This window comes from Microtus ochrogaster, linkage group LG1, assembly GCF_000317375.1.
Source record: "Microtus ochrogaster isolate Prairie Vole_2 linkage group LG1, MicOch1.0, whole genome shotgun sequence".
In the NCBI taxonomy this organism is placed as follows: domain Eukaryota; kingdom Metazoa; phylum Chordata; class Mammalia; order Rodentia; family Cricetidae; genus Microtus; species Microtus ochrogaster.
In genome coordinates this window covers 10,547,136-10,561,499 of record NC_022027.1, presented here as the reverse complement: position 1 = coordinate 10,561,499, position 14,364 = coordinate 10,547,136, and the positions used below count along the sequence as shown (strand labels likewise).

Genomic DNA, 14,364 nt, shown 5'->3' with positions numbered 1-14,364 from the left:
ACCTCCATCCAGGTTTAGTAAGGTGAACATTCAAACTGCCTAGGCTCCCCCAAAGCCAGTACCTGCAGTAGGATCAAAAACCATTGCCATTGTTCTTGAGTTCTCAGTAGTCCTCATTGTCCGCTATGTTCAGCAAGTCTAGTTTTATCCCATGTTTTTTCAGACCCAGGCCAGCTGGCCTTGGTGAATTCCCGATAGTCTCATCCCCATTGTCTCATCCAAAGGCAAACATATAGGCATCCTCCTGAAGAGCTGCAAGTTTTTTTTACCACTAATGTTAAGTCAGGAAGCCTCTCTTAAAGAGCCGTGCCTGTGCTTGCTTCTAACAGAGTCCATCTGAGACAATGCTCCCTCAAGAATCTGTACTTGACTGTTCTTATCTGTCTAGAATTCTTTTTTTTAAAAGCTTTCTCAGGCTTTATGTGGAAATTCTTGCCAAATGTTTGGGTGCCATTTGTAAAAAGAGACTGTGCTTTTGTTTCCTGGCTGCCTAGATCTGAATAATTAGACAAAAACTTTATTAGTTGCAACACTGTTTGGTCAATGGCTCAGGCACATTCATAGCTAGCTCTTACATCTTAAATTAACCGATTTCTATTAATCTGTGTATCACCATGAGGCTGTGGCTTGCCTGTATTGTTATGGCATCTTTCTCTTTTGTTGGCTACATGGTGTTCCTTTGACTCTGCCTACTCTCTCTCTTTGTTTGGATTTTCTGCCTGACTTTACTTTGCTAAGTCATTGGTTGAAACAGCTTATTCATCAACCAATAAAAGCAACACATATATAGAAGGACATCCCACACCAGACAACAAGTAAAGTAAAAAATAAAAAGTACCCAAATAATTTGGAGATAAAATATCTCTAGAAATGTCATTGTTTTGTGTTGGCTCTCTTTGCTGATCATAGGGCCTGCCCCTTAAGTGTAGTTTATGTACCCAGTGAGACTCTATTGGAGAGTGGCTATCAGTTAGAGATAGCTTCTAATTAGGGAAGGGTTCATATCTATTTCCTTCTCAGTGCTAGAACCCCATCTGGCATAGACTTGTACAGGCCCTGTTCATGCTGCCAGTCTCTGTGAGTTCATGTGTGTGTCAGCTCTGTTGTATCTAGTTTAGTGCTCCATGCAGCATTAAATAATACAGTTTTTAATTCCATGAGTTTTTATATTTTATGTATTTTCTTAAATGTTCATATTTTTAATAGAATACAATATATAATATATCATTTTCTATACTCTTTGTGAGTCATTTTTGGCCCAATATATTCCAAATATATTCCAATATATTCAAAAAAGTTTATGGACTGCTAAGAAAAATGTATATTTCTAGTGTTTGGGTGAAATGTTCTATACATACCTGTTTGGTACATTTGATCCATGTTATCATTTAACTCTAGTGTATCTCTATTTTTGACTGAATTACCTACCTGTTGGTGAAAATGATGTATTGAAGTTACCTAGTATAACTGTGTTAAAATGGATCTGTGGATTTATATCTATTAGTGTCTGTTTTATGAAGTTCAGTTGGGATGTATGTGTTTAGAATTGTCATATTCTCTTGATGAATTATACCTTTAGAGTATGAAGAGACTTTCACTGTGTGTTCTGAAAAGTCTTAGAAGTCCTTTTTGTCATTTGTTAGAATAGCTTTTCCTAATTGTTTCTTAGTTGCATTGCTAGAAATACCCCGTTTCACCCTTTTACTCTCTGAGTTAGTGTCCATCCCTGAGCATGAGAGGTGTGTTCCTTTGAAGAAGGAAAAGGGAATCCTGTCATTTTCTCTAGTATTTAATAGGGAACTAAGACTTAAAATTCAGATTTCTTATTAAGAGATGAGTTTATTTTTGCAGTTTTGCTAATTTTGTTTTGTTTCCTTAGATCTCTTTTGATTGACTACCCTGTCACTGTTTTTCCCTCTGGTCTCTAGAGTATGTTTATTATTCTTGTCAGTTTGAAGTGTTCCTCTGCAATAGCTTTTGCAGAGTTGGTTTAATGGTCATACTCTTTCAGTCTGTTTTTATCATGGAACGTTTTTACTTTTTCCTTTACTTAGGAAAGAAAGTTTTGCAATTATAATAGCCTGAATTGACAGTTGTGTTTCCTTAGAACTTTACTTGCAAGAACTTCTGCCTTTGTTTTTGTTTATTGATTTTTATTGAACTCTACATTTTTCTCTGCTCCCCTCCCTGCCTCTTCCCTCCTCTCAGCCCTCCCCCAAGGTCCCTATGCTCCCAATTTACTCAGGAGATCTTGTCTTTTTCTACTTCCCATGTGGATTACAACTATGTATGTCTCTCTTAGTGTCCTCATTGTTGCCTAAGTTCTCTGGGATTGTGATTTGTAGGTCAGTTTTCTTTGCTTTATGTTTAAAAACCACTTGTGAGTGATAATTGTCTTTCTGTGTCTGGGTTACCTCACTCAAAATAATGTTTTCTAGCTCCATCCATTTGCTTGCAAATTTCAAGAACTTGTTATTTTTTTCTGCTGTGTAGTACTGCAATGTGTAAATGTACCGCGTTTTCCTTATCCATTCTTTGGTTAAGGGGCATTTAGGTTGTTTCCGTGTTTTGGCTATGACAAACAATGCTGCTATGAACATAGTTGGGTACATGTCCTTGTGGCACAACTGAGCTTCTTTTGGATATATACCCAAAAGTGGTATTACAGGGTCTTGTGGAAGGTTGTTTCCCAATTTTCTGAGAAATCACCACATTGACATCCAAAGGGGCTGTACCAGGTTGCATTCCCACAGCAATACAGGAGTGTTCCTTTACCCCACAACCTCTCCAGCATAAGTTGTCATCATTGTTTTTGATCTTGGCCATTCTTACAGGTGTAAGATGGAATATCAGAGTTGTTTTGATTTGCATTTCTCTGATGACTAAGGTGTTGAACATTTCCTTAAGTGTCTTTTAGCCATTTTAGATTCATCTGTTGAGAGTTCTCTGTATAGGTATGTACTCCACTTTTTTATTGGATTATTTGTTCTTTTGATGACCAAATTCTTGAGTTCTTTGAATATTTTGGAGATCAGACTTCTGTCTGATGTGGGGTTAGTGAAGATCTTTTCCCATTCTGTAGGCTGTCATTTTGTCTTGTTGACCGTGTCCTTTGCTTTATAGAAGCTTTTCAGTTTCAGAAGGTCCCATTTATTAATTGTTTCTCTCACTCTCTGTGCTACTGGAGTTAGATTTAGGAAGTGATCTCCTGTGCCAATGCATTCAAGTGTACTTCCCACTTTCTTTTCTATGAGGTTCCTTGTGGTTGGCTTTATGTTGAGGTCTTTGATCCATCTGGACTTGAGTTTTGTGCATGGTAATAGATATGGGTCTATTTTCATTCTTCTACATGTTGATATCCAGTTATGCCAGCACCATTTGTTAAATATGCTTTCTTTTTTTCATTTGATTTTTTGTGTGTGTCTTTGTCAAAAAATCAGGTGTTTGTAGGTGTGTGAATTGGTATCCGGGTCTTCAATTTGGGTCCATTGGTCCACCTGTCTGTTCTTATGCCAATACCAGGCTGTTTTCAGTACTGTAGCTCTGTAATAGATTTCGAAATCAGGGATTGTGATGCCTCCCAAAGTTCTTTTATTGTACAAGGTTGTTTTGGCTATCTTGGGTATTTTGCTTTTCCATATGAAGTTGAGTACCATTCTTTCAAGGTCTGTGAAGAATTTTGCTGGGATTTTGATGGCCATTGCATTGAATCTGTGGATTGATTTTGGTAAGATTGCCATTTTTACTATGTTAATTCTGCCTACCCAAGAGCATGAGAGATCTTTCCACTTTCTGGTGTCTTCTTCAATTTATTTCTTCAAAGATTTAAGTTCTTGTCATAGAAGTCTTCCACTTGTTTGGCTAGAGTTACTCTGAGATATTTTATGCTATTTGTAGCTATGGTGAAGGGTGTTGTTTATTTTAACCAATCAGTTGTGATTCTGACAAGCTTTTATTTTACATTTATTTTTGCATAACATTCTGAATGATTGTGATTTGTGTCCTTTAAACTTTGAATAATAACACCTTTAAATGCTAGCAATTAGATATCAGATTGTATATAATTGTTTTAAGTGTATGAGTATTGTCCCAGCATGTATGTAAGTGTACTTCATGTGCTATGTACTGAGGACTGGAAGAGTATACTAGATCCCTGGAACTGGAGTTACAGGAAACAATGAACCTCCATGTGAGTGCTGGGAATGGAACTCAATCTCTTCTGTAAGAATGACAAGTGTTCTTAACTGCTAAGCCATCTCTCCAGCTTCCTATTACTAATTCTTTTAGTATTTCCTTAGCTGAAAATTATGTTTGACCAAATAAATGTAAAAAATTTGTCAGACAGAACTTACCAAAATTGGAAAATATTTAATATGAGAAAACATGTAAGTAATTGAGTAATAGAAAAGCACAATTCATATTTATGTTGAGTGTAGCTTATTTAAAAGGGTTCAATAATTCTTTAATTTTTCATGGAAATAATAGATTTATGAAAGTATCCAAAGAAGTCAGACAAGTTGAGGTTCAAGAACAGTGTGCCCAGTTATCTGTGCTTCTGACTAGCCTGGAGGTACAGATTCTTGTTGTAGAGGAAATTGGGTTTGAGTTCATGACCTTATTTTGTATTTCATGTAAAGGTGTGACTCCGTAAAGGAAAACACTGCCTCTTATTTCTCTTTGCAGCCAAGTCAGAGCCAGTATTGCCAATATCAAGATATCTGTCAGAATGATGTCCTTAGTATTTGTAAATTTAATTATAACAAAGAGCTAGAACTTACCACATTTTATCTTGTTTATAAGCCTAATTTTCCTTCATAAAGTAAGGAAGGTGGTGATAGAATACATACTTCTTAGTGACTTATAAAATATTTTAAATAAATTTAATTTCATAAATGTGTTTAACTTTAAACAATTGACTGTTTAAAATGAATGGTAGACTTTCCTTTTTGTGTGTTATATGTATCTTAACTACAGATAAAAAATTTGAGACTTTTTCCTCTACATTATTTGTTCTAAATTTATATTAGCCTTACAGATAATTAATCTTTAAAATTCTGTTTCAAATGTAGGCTAAAAATCTCATAGAGAGATTTTTTTATCAGCAAGTAGAAGTCCTGGGCAAACGTATGGAGCCACTGCCTGAAATATACTACATTGAAGGAACCCTTCAAATGGTGTGGGTTAACCGCTGCTATCCCGGTTATGGGATAAATGTCCTGAAACATCCAAAGTGCCCTGAGTGCTGTGGTATGTAATAAACTACATTTCAGGTTTTATGTGGATAAAAATTCACTTACTTTGATTATGTTTAACTGAATGTTTATCTTCTTTTAAAACTGTCACTTAGATTTTGACTTATTTTAAATTATATATTCGAAGAAACTGAATTCTAAATATGTGCAAGGAAAAAGAACTGCCCTAATTTTTAAAATAATATATTTTATTCTATTTTTGAGAATTCTTTGAAATATATCTTTAATATTTATTCCCCTTTATTTTCCTCTCTATGCTGTGAATACAACTGGTTAATAAAGAAACTGTCTTAGGCCTGTGATAGGGTAAAGTAAAGCTATGTAGGGAAAACTAAACTGAGTGCTGGGAGAAGGAAGGCAGAGTTAGTGAGAAGCCATGTAGCCCCACCAGAGACAGATGCTAGAACTTTACATGGTAAGCCATAGCCTCGTGGTGATACACAGATTAATGGAGATGGGTTAATTTGAGATATGAGTAAGCCAGAAATATGCTTAAGCTATTGGCCAAACGGTATTGCAAACAATATGGTTTTTGTGTGATTATTTTGGGGCTGATCAGCTGGGAACAAACAAACAGCAGCCTCTTACAACACCTTCCCACAGATACCATCCCTTTATTTTACTCTTCCAACATTTGTGCAAAATTTTAAAATTTAAAAAAAAAAAAGAAAAGAAACAGACGTCCTGGGCACCTGACTCTTTCAGCCTTTCTGCCACCTCTTCCATAATGTCACCTAGGTCTAAAGTATAGAGGTTGTTCTGTAAATATATCAAGTGGGGATGGTCACCTCAAGATTAGTAGTTTGGTGCTATGAGCATTTGTAATTATGAGCAATTTCTGTAATTGTATCTATCAGCTGTGAAGAGAGGCTGCTTTGAAGAGGGGTGAGAGCAACCTTTTGTGGACATGAAGGTGTGTGTTTAGAGTGCAGTTAGAAAGTATCCTGGTTTATCAAAGTGGCATCTGTATGTTCTCCTCCATGACCTGTGTCTGAAGGGTGCCTTTAGTATTAGTGCGCTAACTTCTTTTTCCAGAAGACACCTAGGGCATAGCCTATAATATTTTGGGGATCTGTTGGGTTCTCCTGATCAGTAATTTGAAATAAAGTTTACCATGCCTGCCATTGGGGGTTATGTAAGGCTATGCTTTGAGGGGGAGCATTGCCACCCCAAGCAATGCGACTTCAGCTGAAGCATATATATCTCTATATATGCACATAAACTTAATACTATATATAATTTAAAGTAAACACAAAATGATTCTTTATGGCATTATCAACTATCCTTAGTGTTTTTGTCTCTCCTCTCACTCTCTGTGCCCTCTCTGCTCCTCCCCAAGCTAGTCTCCATGACCCATTTTTCTCATTTTCTCCTTCACAGCAGCTGTGTCCTGCTACTCCCCCTCTAATGCTCGTGCCTCCCACCATAGTCCCTCTTTACTTTTCTGTCATGTGCCGTTGCTCTCGGTTATTTACTCAGATCTAAAGATTCGAAGCTGGTATCCACAGATAACACATGCAGTGCTTGTCATTCTAGGTCTGGGTTGCCTCATTCAGCATAATATTTTCCCGTTCCATCCATTCACCTGCAAATTTCGTTATTTCATTTTTTTCTTTACAGCTGGGTAGAATTTCATTGTGTGTAATATTGCATTTTCTTTCCTCATCCTTCAGTTGGAGAACACTTAGGTTGTTTGCATTTCTAGCTATTGTGAATAGAACAGCAGTGAACATTACTGAGCAGGTACCCGTGAATTGTGATGTAGTGTTCTTTAGGCATATGCTGGAGTAATCATATGGTAGCTTTATTTTTAGCTATTTGAGAATTTTCCACACTTACTTCCATAGTAACTTTACCAGTTTGCAATCCCACCAATACTTATATCCATGTTGATATTTGTTGTCAGTCGTTTACTTGATCTTACCTATTCTGACTGGGGTAAGATGATTTATTAGGGTTCTCTAGAGGGATGAAACTTATAAAATGTGTATTATTGTACACACACACACACACACATATATATATGTATATATATGTATATATATACATAGACCTACATATGTATATGTGTGTATTGATTTATGCAAATGATATATCAAAATAACTTACTGGCTATGGTCCAGATAGTCCAACAATGGCTGTCTACCAATGGAAGGTCCAAGAATCCAGTCGTTGTCCAGTTCATGAGACCTGATGTCTCATTTGCTCTTTAGTATACATCAGAATCTGAAAGAAGCAGACTCTAATACCAGTGAAGGAATAGACTTGCCATCAAGAGCAAGTAGGCAAAGAGTGAACACTTCCTTTTTTCCATGTCCTTTATATAGGCTTCCATCAGAAGGTGTGGTGCAGATTAAAGGTGAATTTTTCCACATCAAAAGATGTAGATTAAATGTTTGTCTTCCCACTTCAAATGATTTAATTTAAAAAAAATGCCCTCAAAGGTGTGCCCAGACATTTTGGTATTAGTTACTTCCAGATATAAACAAGTTGATAGCCAAGAATATCTATTGCAATTGAATTCTCAAAGTTGTTTTATTTTTATTTCCCTAATTATTAAGGATGCCTAACATCTTTTGAGATATTAGTTATTTTTGTTTCTTCTTTTGAATCTTCTCTGTTAGGAGATACAGTCCACTTTTTTAAAAAAAAATTTTGAGACAGAGGTTCTCTGTGTAATAGCCCTAGCTGCCCTGGAATTATCTCTGTAGACCAGGTGGGTCTCAAACTCACAGAGCTCTACCTGCCTCTGCCCCACAAGTGCTGGGATTACAGGTGTGCACCACCACTGCTCAGCATAGTAGTCCACTTTTCAATTGTTAGAATGCTTGTTTTCTTGTCTTGTGTGTGTGTGTGTGTGTGTGTGTGTGTGTGTGTGTGTGTGTGTTCTGAGCTTCCATTGTCTGTCAGATATATAGCTGGAAAAGATTCTCACTCTGGGGGCTTCTTCTTCACTCATCTGACTTTTTGTTATGCACAGTGTTTTAGCTTTATATTTATGTTTGTGTTTATGTTTTTGAAGCCCCATCTGTCAGCCTTCATTCTTGAGAAAATAGGGTCCTTTGTGAAATTACTTTTCTACTGCAGTGTCTTATAAGATGCTGCTTGTTTCCTTGCTTCTTCATTTCAAGTTTTATACTAAAGTCTTTGTTCATTTGTAGTTTATGTTTTGTGCAAAGTGATAGCTATGGGTCTAATTTAGTTCTTCTACATGTCGACATCCAGTTTTCTCAGCACCATTTGCTGAAGAAGAGGTAGGTCTTTTTTCCAGAATGTAGTTGTGTCAAATATCAGATGATTGTAACCACATGAACCTATATTTGGGTCTTTTGTTTTCTTCCACTGATATAAATGTCTTTTTGTTCTGTTTTGTTTTTGCATTTGAATTATGCCAATTTTTTCTTTTTATTATAGCTATGTAGAACTTTTCCTGCATCTCAGCCGACTTGATCAGGGTGTATAATCTTTTTCAAATATGTTCCTTATTTGGCTTGCAAGTATTTTTATTGAGGACTTTGAATCTATGTTAATCCAGAGATGTTGTACTAATTTTGTGTTTGTTAGTTTGCTTTTCCTAGAAGAGTTATATTAGTTTCATGGATGAATTTGGGGGAGCGGCTTCTGCTTTCATTTTTTTTTGAGTAATTTAAAAAGTATTGGTTGTTGATCTTCTTTGAAAATTTGGTTGAATGCTGATGTATATCCATCTGGGCCTTGGCCTATTTTCATGAGAAAGCTTTTTATTACTATTTAGATCTTATTTGTTTAGATTGTTAATCTTCTCTCATATTTGGTGGTTTGAATGAATTTAAAAGCCTGTCCATTTATTTTATAAGGTCCACTTTAATAGATTATAGATAGGGTTTTAAGGTATTTCCTCAAAGTATTTTGGATTTTTTAATGTCAGTTATAATGTTTCCTTTTTTATCTCTCACTCTATTAATTGGAATTCTCTCTTTCCTTTGGTTAGTTAGGGAAATAATCTGTTGAACTTGTTTATTTTCCCATGTACTTGATCCCTTGTACTTGTTTATATATTAATTTTGTAATTTTTGATTTGATTTTTATTATATCTTACCTTCTAATGAATTTTTGCTTGATTTGTTCTTGTTTTTATAAATTTCTGAGTTGCATCATAAGGGCCTTTACTTATGCTCCTCCTGGTTTTGTGCTGTGGATGCTTAGAGATAAAGTTCCCTAATTCTTTTTTTTTAAATGTGTCCTGGTTGTTCTTTTATGTTGTATTTTCATTTACATTTAGTTCTAATAATTTCTTTTTTCTTCACTGATTTCCTCTTTGTCCCATTCATTATTCATTAATGTGTTGTTTAATCGTCATGGATTTGTATTTTTACTAGAGATACATTTACTGTTAATTATAAGTTTTATTGCCTTGTAGTCAGACAAAATACATGATTTATTTCAATTATTCAAATGTGTGTAGATTTGTTTTGTGTCCAGTATATAGTATTTTAGAGAAGCTCCCATGGGCTGCCAGGTAAAATGCATATTCATTGATGTTAGGGTGGAATATACTATAGATATCTTTTTGGTCCATTTGATGTCATTTAATTCTGATGTTTCTCTGTTTGTTTTTTGCCCAGATAATGTTTGCTGGGAAAAGTGAGGTATTGAAAATTACCCACTATCATTGAGTTGGGATTAATCTGTGTTTTTAAGTCCAGTAGTATGCATTTTTTGAAGCTGAGAAGCCCAATGTTTGGTGCGTATATGTTTAGGATTGTGATGTCCTCTGGGCTAATTGTTCCATTGATTAGAATGAAGTGTTGTTAATCCTGCTGATCAAGAATAAGACCACTAACACAGTTTAAAGCCAAATTTGAAGCAAACTTTAATTAAATACTGGCCAGGTGGATGGACTCTGGCTAGGTTCATATTCAGGTTCCTAGGAAATGACCCAGAATCAAGTATGGCAGGGGCTTAAGAAGGAAAACCCATAATTCATTGCATTTCCCATCAGGTTCAATCAGGGGCAAAGATGTATGCTCACATACTTCCTGCCTACATACCTACCGCCCTCATGTGGTTAAGCATATCTGGTAAAGCTGAATTAAACAAACCTGATTAGGAGAATGAAAACATGTGACTTGTTCTCTCATAAACAATAACCTACAACATTTCAGGAACTGTCTGTCCTTGACAAGAGGCTTGCAGATGGACAGGAGGCATTTTTTTTTAAATAGATCTCCAAGGTATAGTAATTAAAACTTAAAATGTAATTTTGGCTCTTACAGTGTCCTTCTGTATCTCTTAGTATTTATTTTAGTTAGAAATCATTGTTGTCTGGTATTAGGAATGGGATACCTGCTTGCTTTCTGAACTCATTTTCGTTGCAAACTTTTTTCCATTTTTTTAACGTGGCTCCTATCTTTGAAGGTGGGATGAATTGCTTGTAGAAAACAGACAGATGGATTTTGTTTCTTAATCAGTTACCTAACTTTTGTCTTTTGAATGGTGAGTTGGGGCCAATGATACTTAGTTATCATTGAAAGGTAGTGTAGTCATTTTGTTGTTGTTACCTATTTATATTCTTAATCTTGTTTTTCTGTAATTATAGCTTCATTTGCTTAGAGCTAATTTGGTTGCCATACATTTTTTTAGCTTGTTTTTGTTTCTAGCAAGAAGTATAATTTTATTTTCTCGATACATGTGTAAAACAATTAGGACCAACATTTTAACCAAAAATGGAGAAAAATCTCCTGTGAAAAAGGAGATGGGGACGTAGATGATAAGAGGGGATAGTACTTTAGCCCCATTGAGCTATAGCAATTCTGATTGGTCCAAGAAATCGAGATACTGAGAGGATGTAGAGGGAGATAAAAACTGGCAATTTCCTGAGGAAATGGGTCTGGAAGACCACCACATGGCTGAGCTGGGGACTGTAGGGTGGGAGTGAGTAGAGGGAGGGGGTTACCACTGGTATCCATAGGGAGGAAGATTCCCAGGGCCATGAGAAGGCATGGAACCCAGGTGATTCATTAGCGTCTTAGTGAGGGTTTCTATGCTGTGAGGAGACAGACACCATGACCATGGCAACTCTTCTAAAGGAAAACATTTAACTGGGTGGCTTACAGTTTCAGAGGTCCATTATCATCATGGTGAGAAGCGGTGGCATGCAGGCAGACATGCTGCTTGAGAAGAAGGTGAGAGTAGAGGAGCTACATCTTAACTTGCAGGCAACAGGAGGTTGAACATAGAAGACCTCGAAACCCGCCCCCAGAGTGGCACACCTCCTCCAGAAAGACCACATCTACTTCAATAAGGCTACATCTCTTAATAGTGATGCTCCCTGTGAGGTTATGGAGGCCAGTTACATTGAAACTACCACATGAGAGATCCAAAAGGTGGCTCTCAGGGCCAGGGACTGTGTCCATGGGATGAGGTTCAGGATGAATCATTGCAAGAGGTAGCAGGGGTGGTAGCTGTCCCCCAGAGACCCAGCATGGGGATGTCTTAGGCCATAAGAGATGTGATTGGCCAGCTGCATCTGGGAAATGAGGGCATCCCCCCTGGTGGGAATGAATGAAGATGTGACTGTCCATGTCCAGGATGTCCTGGAGTCCCTGCTTTTGGGGAGGTGTGTCCTCTAGCTCCAGGTGGCATCTGTGGGAGGGAGTGTCATGGCCGGGGATCTCCTAGAGGGAGGGCTCCAGGAGTTGTCAGTGGAGGTGGGAAGGAGCCATGCCTGGTGAAGGAAGTCTAGAGTCCAGGCATGAAACTAGAGGATTGGGAGCACAGGGTGGAGCAGGTGTATCTGAAAACAGCTGATTGCAGGTGGATAGCAGGGACAGTGGGTTCTGGGCTGTCAGAAGTCATCCAATTACTGAGCCATGGTGCTTGCCCTTAGAGTCCTTCTTAAAGATATAAGACACAGTGAAAGTTTGACTTTTTCTAATTTGTATACCCTTGACCTTCTTTTGTTGTCTTATTGCTCTAGCTAGAACTTCATACTATATTGAATAGATATGGAGATAGTGGACTGCTTTGTCTTGTATTTGAGTTTCTCTTCATTTAGTTTGATGTTGGCTTGTTGTATATTGCCTTTATTATGTTTAGGTGTGTTCCTTTTATCCCTACTCTCTCTAAGGCCTTTATCATGAAGGGTGTTGTATTTTATCAAAGGCTTTTTCAGTATCTAATGAGATGAATATGTGATTTGTTCTTTCAGTTTATTTATATGGTGGATTACATCATCAGAATTTTGTACGTTGAACCATCCCTGCATCTCTGGGATGAAGCCTATTTAATCATGGTAGATGATTATTTTGATGTGTTCTTATATTCAGTTTGCCAGTATTTTATTGAGTATTTTTGTATCAATGTTCATGAGTAAGATTGGTCTGTAATTTTCTTTCTTAGTAGTGTCTTTGTGTGGATTGGGTATTAGGGTAACTGCAACCTCATAAAAAGGGTTTGGCAGTGTTTCCTTCTGTTTCTATTGTGTGTAACAACTTGAAGATTATTGGTATTAGCTCTTCTTTGAAATTTTGGTAGAATTCTGCATTGAAGCCATCTGGCCTTGGGATTTTTTTGGGGGGTGGGGTTGGGAGACTTTTGATGACTGCTTCCTTGGGGGCTATAGGTCTGTTTAAATTGTTTATCTTGTCTTGATTTGGTATGTGATGCCATCCAAAAACTTGTCCATTTATTTTATATTTTCCAATTTTAAGGAGTACAGGTTTTTGAAGTATGACCTAATGATTGTCTGGATTTCCTCAGTGTCTGCTATTATTTCTGTCTTTTCTTTTTTAATTTTTTTTTAAAATATATTAGATTTTTTTTTTAAAAAAATACCAATCCAAATTCCTACTCCTTCCTCTCTTCCCATTCCTTCCACATGCCCCCTACCCCACCCCCATCTAATCCTCAGAGAGGGTAAGGCACATTGCACTGTGGAAGGTTCAAGGCCCTCCCTACTATATCTAGGCTGAGCAAGGAATATATCCAAAGAGAATAGGTTCCCAAAAAGCCAGAACATGCAGTAGGAATAAAGCCTGGTGCCACTGCCAGTGTCCCCTCAGTCTGCCCCAGCCATGCAACTGTCAACCACATTCAGAGGGACTAGTTTGGTCCTATGCTTGTTTCTTTCTAGTTCGGCTGGAGTTGGTGAGCCTATTAGCTCAGGTAAACTGTTTCAGTGGGTGAACCCATCATGGTCTTGACTTCTTTGCTCATATTCTCATTTCTTACACTCTTCTTGTAAGGCAGAGGCAGGCAGATCTCTGTGAGTTTAAGCCAGCCTGGTCTACAAAGCGAGTTCCAGGACAGCCAGGGCTGTTATGCCCTGTCTTGAAAAACCAAACCAGACCAAACCAAAACACAAACAAAAACCAAAATTAAGAGAACTTGCGTGACAACTTATCATGGCGTTAAGTTAACTTATGTGGCACCATAGGGATTGTTACTAATTACTTTATGTTTTATTCACAGTGATTTGCAGCCCTGGATCCTACAATCCCCGGGATGGAACTCATTGCCTCCAATGCAACAGCAGCCTGGTGTATGGAGCGAAGGCTTGCATATAGGCCACTGCCTCGTGTGACCCAGTGGTTTATTAAATACAAAAGTATATTTTCGAAGTGCTAAATTATAATAAATCACTATTTGCCAAAATTAAATAATCAGAATTTACAAAGCTCTGGTGTCCTCTTTCAACCCAGTACTATATGTATCATCTTTTTTGACTAACACTAGAGCTGCATTTGACACCAGATAGCTCCTGTGTCACTGCGTTTTAAAAACTGTTTCGAATGTTCTGTATTGGGTGATGTTAATGATTTTTTCCAGGAATTTAAAAAGTGTCCCATTTTATCTTGGCTATGTATCACCTAGATTCATGTCGTCATATTCTGTTATAAGAGCTTTAATTTAATCTTAAAGAATTTTAACTATTTGAGCTCAGCCTGTGACAGCTTAGATCCATTTTCAAAAATATGTCCTGGGTCTCATCATTTTACTTTATTGTAGTAATACTAGCAGAGGGGCTGCGTCCCCAGCACCCCGGCCGCCTGCATGGCTAGCTTATGCCCCGAAATAACAACACACAAACTGTATTCATTTAAACACTGCTTGGCCCATTCTCTTCTAGGCT

The 14,364-nt window shown here is 37.2% G+C and overlaps 1 protein-coding gene across 2 annotated transcripts in view; it reads left to right on the top strand.

Moving 5' to 3' along the window:
- Positions 1-14,209, top strand: part of Zpbp (zona pellucida binding protein) — a 104,787-nt gene extending 90,578 nt beyond the window's left edge. For both annotated transcript variants that reach the window (XM_005359203.3, XM_026785222.1), the window contains 2 exons: positions 5,070-5,247; positions 13,704-14,209. In XM_005359203.3, coding sequence (XP_005359260.1) covers positions 5,070-5,247; positions 13,704-13,798 — 273 coding nt within the window. In that variant the 3' untranslated portion in view covers positions 13,799-14,209. The remainder of the gene's footprint in view (positions 1-5,069; positions 5,248-13,703) is intronic.
- The last annotated feature ends 155 nt before the right edge of the window (positions 14,210-14,364 follow it).